General features: G+C 39.7%; 1 protein-coding gene across 3 annotated transcripts in view; it reads right to left on the bottom strand.

Annotated features, from left to right (window-relative positions):
* Positions 1-13,783, bottom strand: part of MRPL45 (mitochondrial ribosomal protein L45) — a 41,171-nt gene that overhangs the window by 12,813 nt on the left and 14,575 nt on the right. For 2 of the 3 annotated variants that reach the window (XM_030221008.1, XM_030221007.1), the window contains exons 2-7: positions 13,476-13,677; positions 13,073-13,190; positions 10,600-10,698; positions 5,916-5,964; positions 5,338-5,487; positions 5,082-5,255 (exon numbers count right to left, since the gene is read on the bottom strand). In XM_030221008.1, coding sequence (XP_030076868.1) covers positions 5,082-5,255; positions 5,338-5,487; positions 5,916-5,964; positions 10,600-10,698; positions 13,073-13,190; positions 13,476-13,677 — 792 coding nt within the window. Of the gene's footprint in view, positions 1-5,081; positions 5,256-5,337; positions 5,488-5,915; positions 5,965-10,599; positions 10,699-13,072; positions 13,212-13,475; positions 13,678-13,783 lie in introns of all 3 variants that reach the window. The other variant, XM_030221006.1, reaches the window with a different exon arrangement.

Here is a 13,783-nt window from a genome sequence, read left to right as displayed (position 1 = left end):
CCATCTACCCCAGGCTGAGCAAGCAGGCCGCTCACTGACGACTCAGGATCCAGAGTTCACTGCAAAAATGCTTCAATAGGGCCGGATCGAACCGGAAGGTTCTGCCGCTGGGAGGTTGCGGTTGCAGCCTGGCCTCTTCTTTTTGAACAACGCGAATGTTTGTTGGATCACATGTACCTTTATTTGTTCAATAAAATTGTTTATACTTTAGAATTAGAAAATAAATTAGAAAAGGTACAAAGAAGACTGATGAAAATGATAAAAGGGGATGGGACAACTTCTCTATGAGGAAAGGTTAAAAAGGCTAGGGCTCTTCAGCTTTGAGACGAGACAGCTAAGAGGAGATATTATAGAGGTCTATAAAATACTGAGTGAACAGATAGATGTGAATCGCTTGTTCATTATTTCCAAAAATACTAGGACTAGGGACATGCAATTAAGTTACTAAGCAGTAAATTTAAAACAAAATCGGAGAAAATATTTCTTTACTCAACGTGTAATTAAATTGTGGTATGTGGTAAAAGCAGTTAGCTTAGCAAGGTTTCAAAATGGTTTGGATAATTTCCTAAAAGTCCATAAGCCATTATTAAGATGGACTTGGGAAAATCCACAGCTTATTTCTAGGATGAGTAGCAAAAAAAACTGTTTTACGTGGGATCCTGCCAGATACTTGTAACCTGGAATGGCCACTGCTGGAAACAGGATGCTGGGCTTGATAGATCTTTGGTCTGTCCCAGTATGACAATGATTATGTTCTGAGGTGTGAAAACTTATACAAGACTTTTTGGTTGTGTAATTATATTTTGAAAATGTCTATAATTGGAGTTCTGGTGATTTCATTGACATGATGGCAGCCTCACCGCATTGCTCTGACTCATTGGCAATATTAATCCTGCTAATCTGGTGACATCAGACAAATTAAAACCCCAACTATATAAGTAACATGGTAGATTATGGCAGATAAAGACCTGTAAGGTCCATCCAGTCTGCCCAGATAAACTCACAGAATAAGGTATTATGTGATACTATATATGTATACTTGGTCTTGATTTGTCTTTGCCATTTTCAGGGCACAGACTGTAGAAGTCTGCCTGGCACTGGCCTTGTTCTCCCAACTACTTAATTTGTCATTGAAGCCCCACTCCAGCCCATCCAAATATGTCTAGCCACGATCAGGGCACAGACTGCAGAAGTCTGCCCAGCACTGGCTTTGCTTCCCAATTACTGATGTTCAGCACAGCAACACCGAGCGGGTCAGAGTACACACTACACAAACTAAAACAAAACAAAAAAACAAAACTACCAAGATCCTTCAACATTGGGACTGGTCTTTAATTCATCGACCCAACAACAGCCATGTTTTGACGCATAGCATCTGCGTCAGTGGCTAAGGAAATAAATGCAAATCACGATGAACTCAACCTAAGGTTTGTTTACAGAAAATTTTTGACGAGAAAAAAATAAATTATGGAATGTTGCCAAAAGTGAACTTTTGATAATCACTCATGATCAGGACTTTGAAGTCTCTTTGGAGTATTCCCTGTTTGGTGCTTTGAATAAGATCTCACGTTAGGTATGCAATCTAGGGGGTGCTCTTAACTCTCAGCTTAGTTCTAGACCACAAATGCAGGCTGTGATAAAGAGTTCATATTTTTTTAAAAAATGTGCTTGTTAATTAACTTGAAACTGTTCCTTTCTGTATCCGATTTTAGATCTGCCTGCAATCCATGGTCCTGCGTGGACTTCACTATTGTAACATTGTTTATCTGGGATTGCCAGTTTCTTGTACAGGTCGTGCAAAAATTCAGCTGTTTGTCTTGTGTTGGTGCTCTCTAAATTCTAGTCTCTCTCCTCATATCTTTTTAGGTTACATTGGCTTCCTATTGTCTTTCATATTTGTTTTTAGTTGTTACTGGTTCATTTTGGATTGCATCATGTTTCTTCCTTTTACCGGCATAGTGTTTTGTAGCCATATAACCAAGCTAGGTCTTTGCGATCTGAAAGTACCCTTTGACTTATTGTTCCTGATTTGCAACAGATAAGATTTGAGAAGACCAGAAGTGCCTCTTTAGCTGGACCAAGAGAATGGAACCAGTTGCTGTTGGTGATTAAACAGCAACAAGATACAGCTTCTTTTAAAAAGATGTTGAAAAGTTATTTGTTCCAACTTGTTTACAAATTGAACTGGGACTGAAGCGACAGGTGCTGGTCTTGTAGTGATGACCCATGTTTTTTTTTGTTACATTTGTACCCCGCACTATCCCACTCATGGCAGGCTCAATGCGGCGGGCAATGGAGGGTTAAGTGACTTGCCCAGAGTCACAAGGAGCTGCCTGTGCCGGGAATCGAACTCAGTTCCTCAGGACCAAAGTCCACCACCCTAACCACTAGGCCACTCCTCCACATATTTGAGATTGTGTTGTATATTTGTACTGGACTGTCTGCTGTTTTAATTATATAAGTATTTTTTGTACTCTGCCTTGGGTAAAGGAAGAATATAAGTAATAAACTAAACAGATCAACCCTTGGCCTGTATTAAAATTACTGTGGCCTACTCTACACCTTTTAAATTATGGAGGGGCATGTGGGAGGGGTGCCCTCTAGCACCACTGCACTTTGCCTTGGACATGGAATCATTGGCACAGAGAGTGAGGAACAAAGAACTAATAAACTGTGAGTGAGGGTTAACAAACGGGCATAACATATCCCTTTTCATAGATATTTTATTCCTAGTCATAAAACTATGAGGAGATTATACAGACCCTTACATAAGCTGCAGGCCTATGGGAAACTTATCTGGCTTCAAAGCCAACATACTAAAACCAAAGATTCTGAATGTTAATTTACAGTAAGGGCAAGTGCAGGTCCTATAGAATTGATTTTATTTCAGATTAGTTCACTGTCTCGGGTATCTAGGGGTACAGCTAAGGAGGGATTACTCAAAACTGTTTGTACTTAACTATTAAAATCAGATGTCTAGAGGCTAAAATTAGTATATCCTGGTTGCAGTGGGTGGAAACAGTTAAAATTATAGTCCTTCCTAAATTTTTGCACCTCTTTTTTTTACCATCCCGATTCTGATCCCAGAGAAGACCTTTAGATCGGTGTATTAATGCTTATTTAGCTTCACATTAAACCATAAATCTCCTTGTGAAACAAAGAAGATTTTGTTTTGATCCAAAGAGGAAGGGAGATATTACCAGGTGATGCAAGTAAAAGCTCTGCTACATTGTTAAAACATGCAAAGTAAATAGTGAGTAGAACCAGAGCAAGAAGACTGTCAGCAGGCCTCCATAAGCCACTTTCCCAATGGATGTGGGCAAATAACCCATTTGTGTCATTAACTATAGAGGTTTGAACCAAACTAAAGACCAAGCTACCGGAGAGGAAGACATACTTATAGTGTACCCTATTGCAACGTTTCCCAAGTCAGTCCTGGAGTACCACCTTGCCAGTCAGGTTTTCAGGATATCCACAATGAACATGCATGAAAGATTTGCATAGAATGGAGACCGTGTATACAAATCAAGTTCACTGTGGATATCCTGAAAACCTGACTGGCAAGGGGGTACTCCAGGACTGACTTGGGAAGCACTGCCCTATTGCAATTTAACAGGGAATTCCAACTTGGATGGCATACTAAAGTATTTGAGTGATGGGACAAGGTGGGACAATTTTCTGAGGAGGATCAGATGCTAAAATTCTGCAAACTGCAGACTAAATTATCAGTTGGCATCTGATGGTAGACTTTAGAGCTCAAAATACATCTTTTGAGGTTTCTACTCCAGGCTTTCATTTGAAGCGGTGTCTCTCCAAGATCTATAAGCTATTGAGCAAACGTGAGATAGAGAAATCAAGATATATCAGACCCTGAGAACAGTACTGAGCAAGGGGAGCCATGGGAAGCTATCTTAACACATACTGACAAAATAGTGATTGTAAACCTTCTGGAAGAAACTGGTTAAAAGTTCTCCAATGGGAATGTGAGCTCAGAGGGACCTTTCATTCATATCTGGCAGACATGACCAATTATCCTAAGCTTTTGGGGGCAGATTTTAACATTTTATGTAGGCTGGTGAAAGCAGCAATCCCCATGGCAATGGAGGTGATGTGCTAATGTGACAGGGGCTGAAGGTGCTGTGGATAAGTTTGTTTTGGGGTTGGTTGCCATCAGGTTGGTGGTTGTGGCCAGATGACAACAAACCCAAGTCCTGACACTGGGGGAAAATGCAAACCAGTCTAGGGGCCGTCTGCTGTTAAACCTTTGCGCTCCATCCTTGCTATCCAGTATCTCTCTGGAGAGACGCTAGGACCAAAGTTATGCTCAGACAACAAAGGTGGAAAAAAGTTTTTTTTTTTCCTGAATTTATTAATTGTAATACGTCAGCTTTGGAAAATGTGCATTTCTGATATTTTGCATTTCAGTTTCTATTTCTAGTATTATGACAGGTTTTCTATATAAAAGTTGGGAATGTGCTTGCTTTTTGAAAGGTTTGTTTACTGGAGATCTGAAGGGGTTCCCCCACCGGTTCCCACTACTTTGGAAGAAGTGGTGTTATAGGGAGCCCATCTTAATTTTTTCTGCTCAGGGGCCATTCAGTCCTAGCTACACACTACTGTGTACAATAACCGCTCCACTTCTTGATTAAATAATCCTAATGTCTGGAATGGGCAAAAGAAGGGATGGAAGTGGAATGTAGTTGGGAATGGGAGACTGGAAGAACAGGGAAAAAGACAGTTCCGGAGAGGGGAGTTGTAGTTCAAACCTGTTGCTAGAAATACTGTTCGATTCTCTTGAAAAAGGTATTTTGGAAACTAATGTTGGGTGATTCCTGTAAGTTGTATGGTTTATTCATCTCATTTAAAAAAGTTAATTAAAATAAAATTTTAAAAATTGTCTAGAAGGCGAAAGTGTATAGTACGTTGCTAGATCAGTGAAACAAATTCCAAATTTAATTAATTTTGGACTGCATTTTTTTGGTCATCAAAATGTGAAAAATGTGCAAGGGTACGAAGACTTTTACAAGACACTGTACTTTAACATCTGGCTCTTTAAGGGTGAAGAAAGAATACTTTATTACCTTGACAATTGGATCTTTGGATGGGGCCCAGACTGGCACAATCTTGCCATGCATTCTCCAGGATCCGTATGGATTCACCAAGTGCCTCTCGAACACAACATATTCTAAGACATCCTTGGGCATATCCTCCTGGCCATACATCAAGCGCCCAAACCGGTCATAAATTGCTAGTGTCTACAGGAGGAGATGCAAAGAGCTATATGAGACCTGAAAGAAGGAATCAGAGTCCTAGACACAACACATGGAGAATATCTACCTGTCGCGTGTGCATGCGCACTGTCACTTGGCCATATAGATTCCCTTTGTTCACCATTTCTGGACAGCGCACCTGCACAACTCGAGGGGATTCCAGGGATTCCACGAAGCTCCAGCGCAAACTTTTGTACCTGTTTCCACGAACCATTTCCTAGAAGACAGAGGAAAAGATCTACCATCATATTTTAGGATTAAGTGTTCTTTCATTTAAGGTTCCCATGCACTCCCTTGGCACATAGAATTTTCATGCACACAAACTATGATGATTGATAGCAAACTGCAGATATTTCTTGCTGGAATCTGTTGTTTCAATATATGGCCCTGCTCCAACCCCCACCCCAGCGAGCAGGTTTGTTTGGGAATATTAAAATAACCCCCCTCAAGTAGTCACCAAAGCAGCTCTCATTGCCTTGCCTGTTCACTATCCTCGCTGACTTCTTGATATGTAAGTTTCAGCTTCTTTATGCAGCAAGATGCAGTATGCTAAACACAGCTCCCATCATATAACCCAGTCCCACCATCTGCAGCTCAGAAGCTGCTCTGTCCCCTAACATTCTGGAACTGGGGCAAAATATTTACCGGGTAGCAGCGCTCTGTCACCAAGGTATGCAATTTGTGTCTGTCAAAACTGAGAATAAAAGAGAACATGGGAACATTAAATCAACGAGAAGCAGAGCTTTATTCTATATAATGCCAACTAATTGCATATTGTAGCAAACATGTGACAGGAGATTTTTACATAGCAGTCTGACATACATTGCACTTGTGTTAACAGAACACTGAACATCTCCTCAAGAATCAACTCAAATTTATTTGAGTTTTATTATACTGTGCTAACACAACCAAAGTCAAGGTGGTTTACATAAAATACACCAACAGAATCAAGACAACAAAATCAAGATTCTACAAGAAACACAAGGTTAGGGGTGGCATAGGCAACAACGATAAAACCTACAGACAATGACTACTGGTATAGAAAACAAAACAAAGACATCAGGGATCTAAGTAAAAGATACAGTGGGAAGGGATTCCCATCTAATGCATTGGCTCTCAACCTTTTTCTAGTTGGGACATACCCAACGGACAATGCTAGTGACACGATGCACATAACCCTCACAACCTTTGGTTTAACACGGTATGGCAATTTATATTTTTAATTTGTAGGTGGTCTATTAAAAATGTCATTAATATACAAAAACATTATTTTGTCTAACAACTCCAAAGTCATTTACAATTCAACAAAGGAAAAGCACATCAATATCTTCACAGTGTAAAGGCTATACTGCTAGCAGAGAGTAAGATAAAAAAAAAAAAAACTCACTAAGCCCTTTATGTTTCTTATTTTTAGAAAAATTTATTCCCCCCCCCCCACACCCATTCCCAACCCCAAAAGAACAAGAAGCAAGCGTACACAAACATGGATAGCCTCAGGTACCATATTTCAAAGAGAGTTACTCACTACAGTATCCTACACTGGGAGATTCAGATCCTTCAGCTTGTCCTGATGATCACTTATGGTATTGGTTTGACTTGCCATCACTAAATGATATTAAATGACTGCTAATCAGATATCCAACTGTGTTTTAGATCCTTGTCCAGTTTAGCTAATGGAAATTTATTTCCCCACCATTTTTTATTTTGTCGTCATCTCAGAATGGATAAATAGTAATCTGGAAGTTTTCCCCCAATGGAGGCAAAATTGTTTTTGACAACTATACTGAAAAATAAAAAGGGAGATGTTTCTGATGTTACCAATTATTGTCCAGTTGCCTCAATTCTCCTTCTGATAATTATGGAAGGATGGGTTATCAGTCAATTGGACTCTTACTTAGATAATTTCAGCTACTTCATATCTCCCAGTCTGGGTTTCAAAAAGAGTTCAGTACAAAAACAGTGGTGGGCTCACTGACTGCTCTTGGCAATCAGATGTGAGTCAAGGATGTTGTTCTTTAATAATACAATTTGATCTTACTAGTACCTTTGACTTGGCCAACCATCAATTATTGCTATATATCCTGCATGAATTTGGAATTCAACACAGGGTTCTCAGTTTCAGGGTTAATTTTTTTTTTTAACACACAAAGATCTTATATGACCAAAATGATAGGAGAACTACCTAAGACCTGGGGGGGGGGGGGGGGGGGGGGGGGAAGTCTTGCTCTCTCTCCACCACCCTATTCAACATTTCGATCCAGTTTTTAGGGGTAATTCTAGAGAAGAACAATATTCAATCGTATGTTTATGCTAATGACATACTGTTTTCCTTCCATTCCCTAAGAATGAATGTGATACTTAATTAAAATTAAATTGTTGAATTCATAGAGAATTAGTTTTATTCAATTTCTGAGAAGTAACCCAAGACAAAATTTCTTTGGATAGGGAAACCGGATTTGCGAGATATGTACCCGACATTACAGCTATCAGATTTGAATTATAAAAATGGAAGTAGATAAGATTATATTTATATTCCTGAAAAAAATGAGAGCAATTAGAAAGTTTTTGGAACTATAAGTATTTAGACTTCTGTTCAATCCTTTATCCTTTCACAGTTGGACTATTGTAATGTCATTTTCTTAGGTTGTACCAAGTCGCAGAAATCTCGACTTCAGGTGGTTCAAAATTCAGCAGCAAGATTGATTCGTTCTGCGTCTAAATATGATTCAACAACTCCCCTAATGATAAGATTATATTGGCTCCTGGTTGAAACTAGATTACATTTTTTTTAAGTTTAAACAATTTTTATTGAACAGAGTAACAATATAAAACCAGTATTTGTTCAGTATTTAACACAGGCAGCTCCTTGTGACTCTGGGCAAGTCACTTAACCCTCCATTGCCCCATGTAAGCCACATTGAGCCTGCCATGAGTGGGAAAGTGCGGGGTACAAATGTAACAACAACAAAAAAATCCAACTTTCCTTCCGCTGCTCCCTCTTCCCTAACTAGATTACATGTTAAAGTTTGTGTTTTTGCTTATGTGTTATATGGAGAATTACCTACATACATGGCAGATCATTTCCAACTCTTGTCAGGTTTATCCTCAAGGAATACGTGAGAGCAACTACTGCTGGGATTTCCACCACCAAAATCCATTAAATCTCATAAACTGTTAGGCAATTCATTACCTTACCAGGCAGCATGAAAATCTGGAATGCTCATTCTTTATCTATTAGGGGAACTACACATTATTTTTGCTTTAGAAAACTTGTATGCATTAGACCTGTAATGATCTTAGGGTATCTGATGTTGTTTTAGTTAGCATCATTTAACTGTCATTGTGCTGATTTTATAATAATTTTTATTTTGATGTAATTTCTAGTTACTATCTCGTTGCTCTTATTGTTAGCCGCTTTGAACCTGAACAGTAATTGCAGGTTATAATATCTTTTTAATGTAATGTAACAGTTCTCCAGAAATACTCTCCATATTTTCTCCCATTTCCCTTGTCCAGTAGGGGTACTGCATAGTTACTATTATTCTTATTTAAAAAGTGAGGATTGTACCTCCTGATGAATCACTGAGCGAAATACAATTCTGTGTTGAAGGCAATCACTAAGTGGAGGTGACGCTAAAGTATCACCAGATTTAAAATTTAATAAGCTACATCATTTGATGTAGGGCTGTCCATTCAACGTAATTAATCGCGTTAAGAATTTTTACTTGCACCAATAATTTTAACTTGATTAATCGCATCATGCTGCTCTCTCCTATAAGGAGGAAGAAAAATGGCAGAAAGTTGAATGTGAAAGATGTTATAGGGGAAGAAGAGAGGAGGAGAGAAAAGAAATAGAGAAGAGAGAGGAGGCCCTGAAAATAGAGTTCAGTGAACAGAGGAACAGAACCAGAGACAGGGAATAAGATGATTAGAAAAATTAAATCGGACAACAAAGGTAAGAAAAATTATTTTATTTTCAGTTTAGTAACTGAAGTACAATATGTCAGTTTTGAGAATTGACATTGGCAGTCTATATTTTGTACTATACAGGTGAAAATGTGAGGGAGCCACTTTATGCGATCAACCATGTGATTAAAAAGTTTAATGGTGACTAGTTGTGCGATTGGAGCTTTTCAGCGATGAACAGTCCTAGTTTGACAACATCTTGCAGCTAACCTCATTGGATTTCAATATAAGTTTAGATGAGCCCTTTGGAAAAGGCTCAGTTATTTGAGCAATTGTAACTGTATAAGTGGGCTTAGTTGTCATCTGCCTGGTTCATCAAATTTGGAATTGTTTTTGATATTGACAGATGAAGTGACATTGATCATTTGAGTGGCTTTTCATCAACCTTTAGGATTTTCCAGACTCAGCTTATATATTTACCAATATTTGGGACAGGATTTTTCTATCTGCTGTGGTTATTATTCTGTGCAACACCTAAAGAAAAGCTTTTCAATAAAGTATTCTTATGAATAATTTTGTAATATAAAGTCTAGTTCATATTTATTGCTGGTTACTACCATTTATGCACCAGTTACACACGTTTACAATACCAGCACATGTGTGAATATATGACAATATTCCACCTAAGTATTCTTTTTAAACTATGTGCATATCTTACATACTAGTTTGCAGGTGGGCATACACAGGGGAAGTGTCTGGGCAAAGTGTACAGATACATGCATAAAACTTACAGAACATTTATGTTATGTGGGTATCACTAGAACTTAGGTGCACACATTTATGCCAGCTTTATGGCAAGCATTAAGAGCCCATGCCTAAATTCTAGGCATGTATTTCTGCTGTTACACTAGTATTCTATAAATGAAAATAGGCACCTACATTCCTTTATACAGAATAGGCTCCTACCAGATGCACAGTTATAGAATTATCTCCTAAATGTCAATTATCAAATAAGCAGTTTTAACTTAACAGTTGCTATACAGATTTGATCCTTATGTAGAGTTATTTTCTGTCAAAATTAATATCACACTATTTTCAAAAGGCAGCAGCTTTATCACTTGATTATCCGTAGCTTGGAAACCAAGCAAAGGCATGAACAAAAAGAAAAGAGTGAGAAAACAAAGACCACCCATATGTTTCAGTTGCTTCACTTGTGAATCTTATTTGCTGGTCAAGAATTGGTCTTATATCACATTAGATGACACATAAATAAACTCAGTTTACAAGACTCAGTGAAAACTCATACAGTGTTATTAATGAGACACCCCATCATCCCCACCATTATTCTCCTCAGCCTCCGCCACTATACGGACATTAAAGCAAATTTCAGCGCACTGGCGTTGTAGGGACTGGCTGCACTTACTTTGTCAGGTAATTATGAGCTTCAATAAATATTTCTTGGGCTTTTTCTGGGAAAGTTTTCACACTGAAGTCACCATCATAATCTTTAACCTTCCGGATTCTGTAAAATAAACAAATGAGAGAATGCTATCAGGTCGCGGGGTAATGGTGACGGCAAATCCAGTAACAGAATTCAGGAACACCGAGGATAAGCACAGTGGTCCCTAGTTGAAAAAAGATTAAGAGAAATCCAGAGATCAATTGGAGCCCATTAGAGAATCATACAAGAGAAACCAAAAATTAACACTTCAGGTATGTATAGTCATTTAACACCCATGGTAAAGAGCACTCATGGAAGAGAGCCTCCGATTTCTGAATGACCAGCTGTTAACCACAGCCACTCGTCCTAGTACACTAGCCACCTATATATTCAGAGGATAAACTATTCAGAGGTCCACTGGCATGACAAGGTTTTGAAAATCTAAGCTGTTAGAATTAAAAGGCATGGATCATGCAACGCCATGAAGGATAAAGGACGCTGGTAGAAGGCTCACCTGCTGCCCTCTTTCAAAACCTTGCATTAGCATGATTTTTAACCCTCTCACCACCTGCTGTCCCTGGCTACACCTTTGGTGAGGCTGTTCCCACCTGGCATAGAATTTCTCTGGGCTGATGGTATTAAATCATAACTGCACAGGCAGGCATCAGGTCTGGCCATCTGAGGACAAAATGGCGGCCCCTTCCAGTCCAGCAGACCTCTCCATGAGTTCTACATAGGTGCTGGAGGTGGCAGCCCTTATAGAGGCTATATTAGAACCATGATTTCAGCTGCTGGAGAAGAAATTAAGTAAGGTTCAGGGGATGCTGACGGAGCTGACCTGGGAGTTTCCGCACCAACAGCAGCTTACTGGTGAAACAGGGTGCTCGAAGCCTCACACACAGCTTCAAAAGGCCTTGGCGACTTACCAGGACAGATTAAAAGATCTGGAAAATCGCTCAAGATGGAGCAATCTCCAACTAGTTGGGCTCCCAGAGTCAGTTTTAGAGTCCACACTCCTGGGCTTTCTGGAGGCCTGGTTTCCGAGGGAGCTCAGCCTCTCTGATCATCTGGGGCCCCTATGTATTGCTCACCGGCTGGGCTCACAGAAGCTTTCTAATGAGAGACCTCAAGTGGTATTTTGAAGGTATCAGCTATGCGCATAATGCTGCTATTCTGCATGCCCTATGGGGGAGAGGGGGCCAAATCACTACTGACATATAAAAATTTTAAAAATCTGAAGGAGTTGCGGCCAAACAGTGCTCCTTTGAACCTATTTGTTCTAAACTATTTGAGTTGCACATTCAATTTGCCCTGCTATATCCGGTCCATCTTCAGGTTTCTCACCAGGGACAAACCCACCTTTTTTAAACTCCGGAGACGGCTAGGACATTCCTGGATGGGCTGGAGGCAACATTGGGGTCCTCAAGTGCAGCAGGAGTTAAAAGGAGGATGGCATTCCTGCCTGCGATATGAAGAACAGGTGGTCTGTACATGGATTCTGCTTCTATACTCCTGTTCTCGCAGCTGATAGCAGGAAAACTGCTGATTGCCTTGTGTGGGGCTCCACTGTTCTGTTGCCACGCAGTTTCTAGAAGCATCTTAATTTACTCCTGTTTTACCCTTAGCAGCATAACTAAAACCATGACATTGTAGAGTCCAGCAAGCACATATTACTTTCTGGCTTCCAATTAAAACACTTTCCTACCCTTGCTTTCAAGTTTAATAGCACAAATTATCCACACATAAAATGTTACCATCATTTGCTTTGAGCACTGGTAAGCTATTCTTCTATGCTGTTGTTGTGGTATGGGGTTTGCTTTGTGGGCTTTAGTGCCCAGGCTTTCAGAATTGGTCCCATAGTGTTTGAACTATAAACTTGTGCTGAACAACTACTATGCCTGCCACGACCACTTGTGGTTGTGATTTGGGACTGTTACTAGAGCACCTACTCTTCTGAGCTTTTCGTTTGTACCTTGAGACAAAGTTTTTGGAGAGACCGTGTGTTTGTTTGCTGAATGGAGCCCAGCAGCTGGCTGAACAAAAGTTACTTGTTTCAGAGGGGTACGGGAAGAGAAGGCACAGAGACTTTCATAGCTTCTCCTCAAGACACTTTATATATAATACTATATAATAAAGTTCCACAGTCTTATGTTCATCTGCCTGGATCTGGAAATCTATTTTTTTCCAGACTTTATCATTTTTGCCCTGCACAGATGGAGACACGGAGAACCTGGAATAGACAGTCTCAGATTTTTTTCTTTTTGGTCTGGTCTTTATTTTTTTGCTGTTTGAGTGAGAGAGCAATCTGACCTGGTGATCCAGACCATGCCATGACCCTTTGTTAACCTACAACTACTGTGACCAGGTGTCCATAGAATGTATGATAAGCCAAAGATGTGAAACCCGGCTTTCCCTTAAAGAAAGCTGCTATTAAAAGAAAGTATTAGATACTTACGCTAACTGTGATGCCACATTCTGCTTGAAGTGCTCAGTCCTTTGTTTCAGACCATCCTTGGACAGAGAAGTCAAGCGTGCATCACCTTCAGGAGGGATATAGGCATCAAAAATTCCAGCTGCATGAAAAAAGGAGAAAGCTGGGAGCAATCAGTATTTACTGCTCAGGTTACTGCTCCAGTACAACTTTATACTATAGTATAACATGCGTCTACTGTTTTCAGTGACTGGCTTCTAGTGAATATGACACCCAAAAGTATCATGCCACAATGGTTTGATTGTAATTTTTGAGATGCATTCACCACAGACTATTGCAAACGCATCCAGGGATAAAGACTTCCCTCAGTTATGAGAATGTAAGCCATTGCTTGCAGGGGCCAAGCACAAGATAATTGTGTCCCTACCTGTACAGGACACATTGACGGGTCGTTCTAAGATTTCCTGTGGCACGACCACTCCTGCGGCTCGAGCTTTTGCTTCCATTTCTGAAATGCTTTGGAATTTCACTTTAACTGATGGAGGAATAAAATATCGTTTCTTCGTTCTTACTGGGACCATAAGAAGAGATTGCACAAATCTAGCTGGATTTAGCAGGGCTTTTGCTTCCTATAAGGATCAAGTAAAAAGCAAAAAAAAAAAACTCCAAATCAAAAAAAAAGCATAAATCCCCCAAGGGCCAAACAATGCTGGGTCAGATTAATGGTCCTTTAAA

This window comes from Microcaecilia unicolor, chromosome 12, assembly GCF_901765095.1.
Source record: "Microcaecilia unicolor chromosome 12, aMicUni1.1, whole genome shotgun sequence".
Classification (NCBI taxonomy): Eukaryota; Metazoa; Chordata; class Amphibia; order Gymnophiona; family Siphonopidae; genus Microcaecilia; species Microcaecilia unicolor.
The sequence above is the reverse complement of the archived record's forward strand: the minus strand, read 5'-3'. Positions and strand labels throughout refer to the sequence as shown.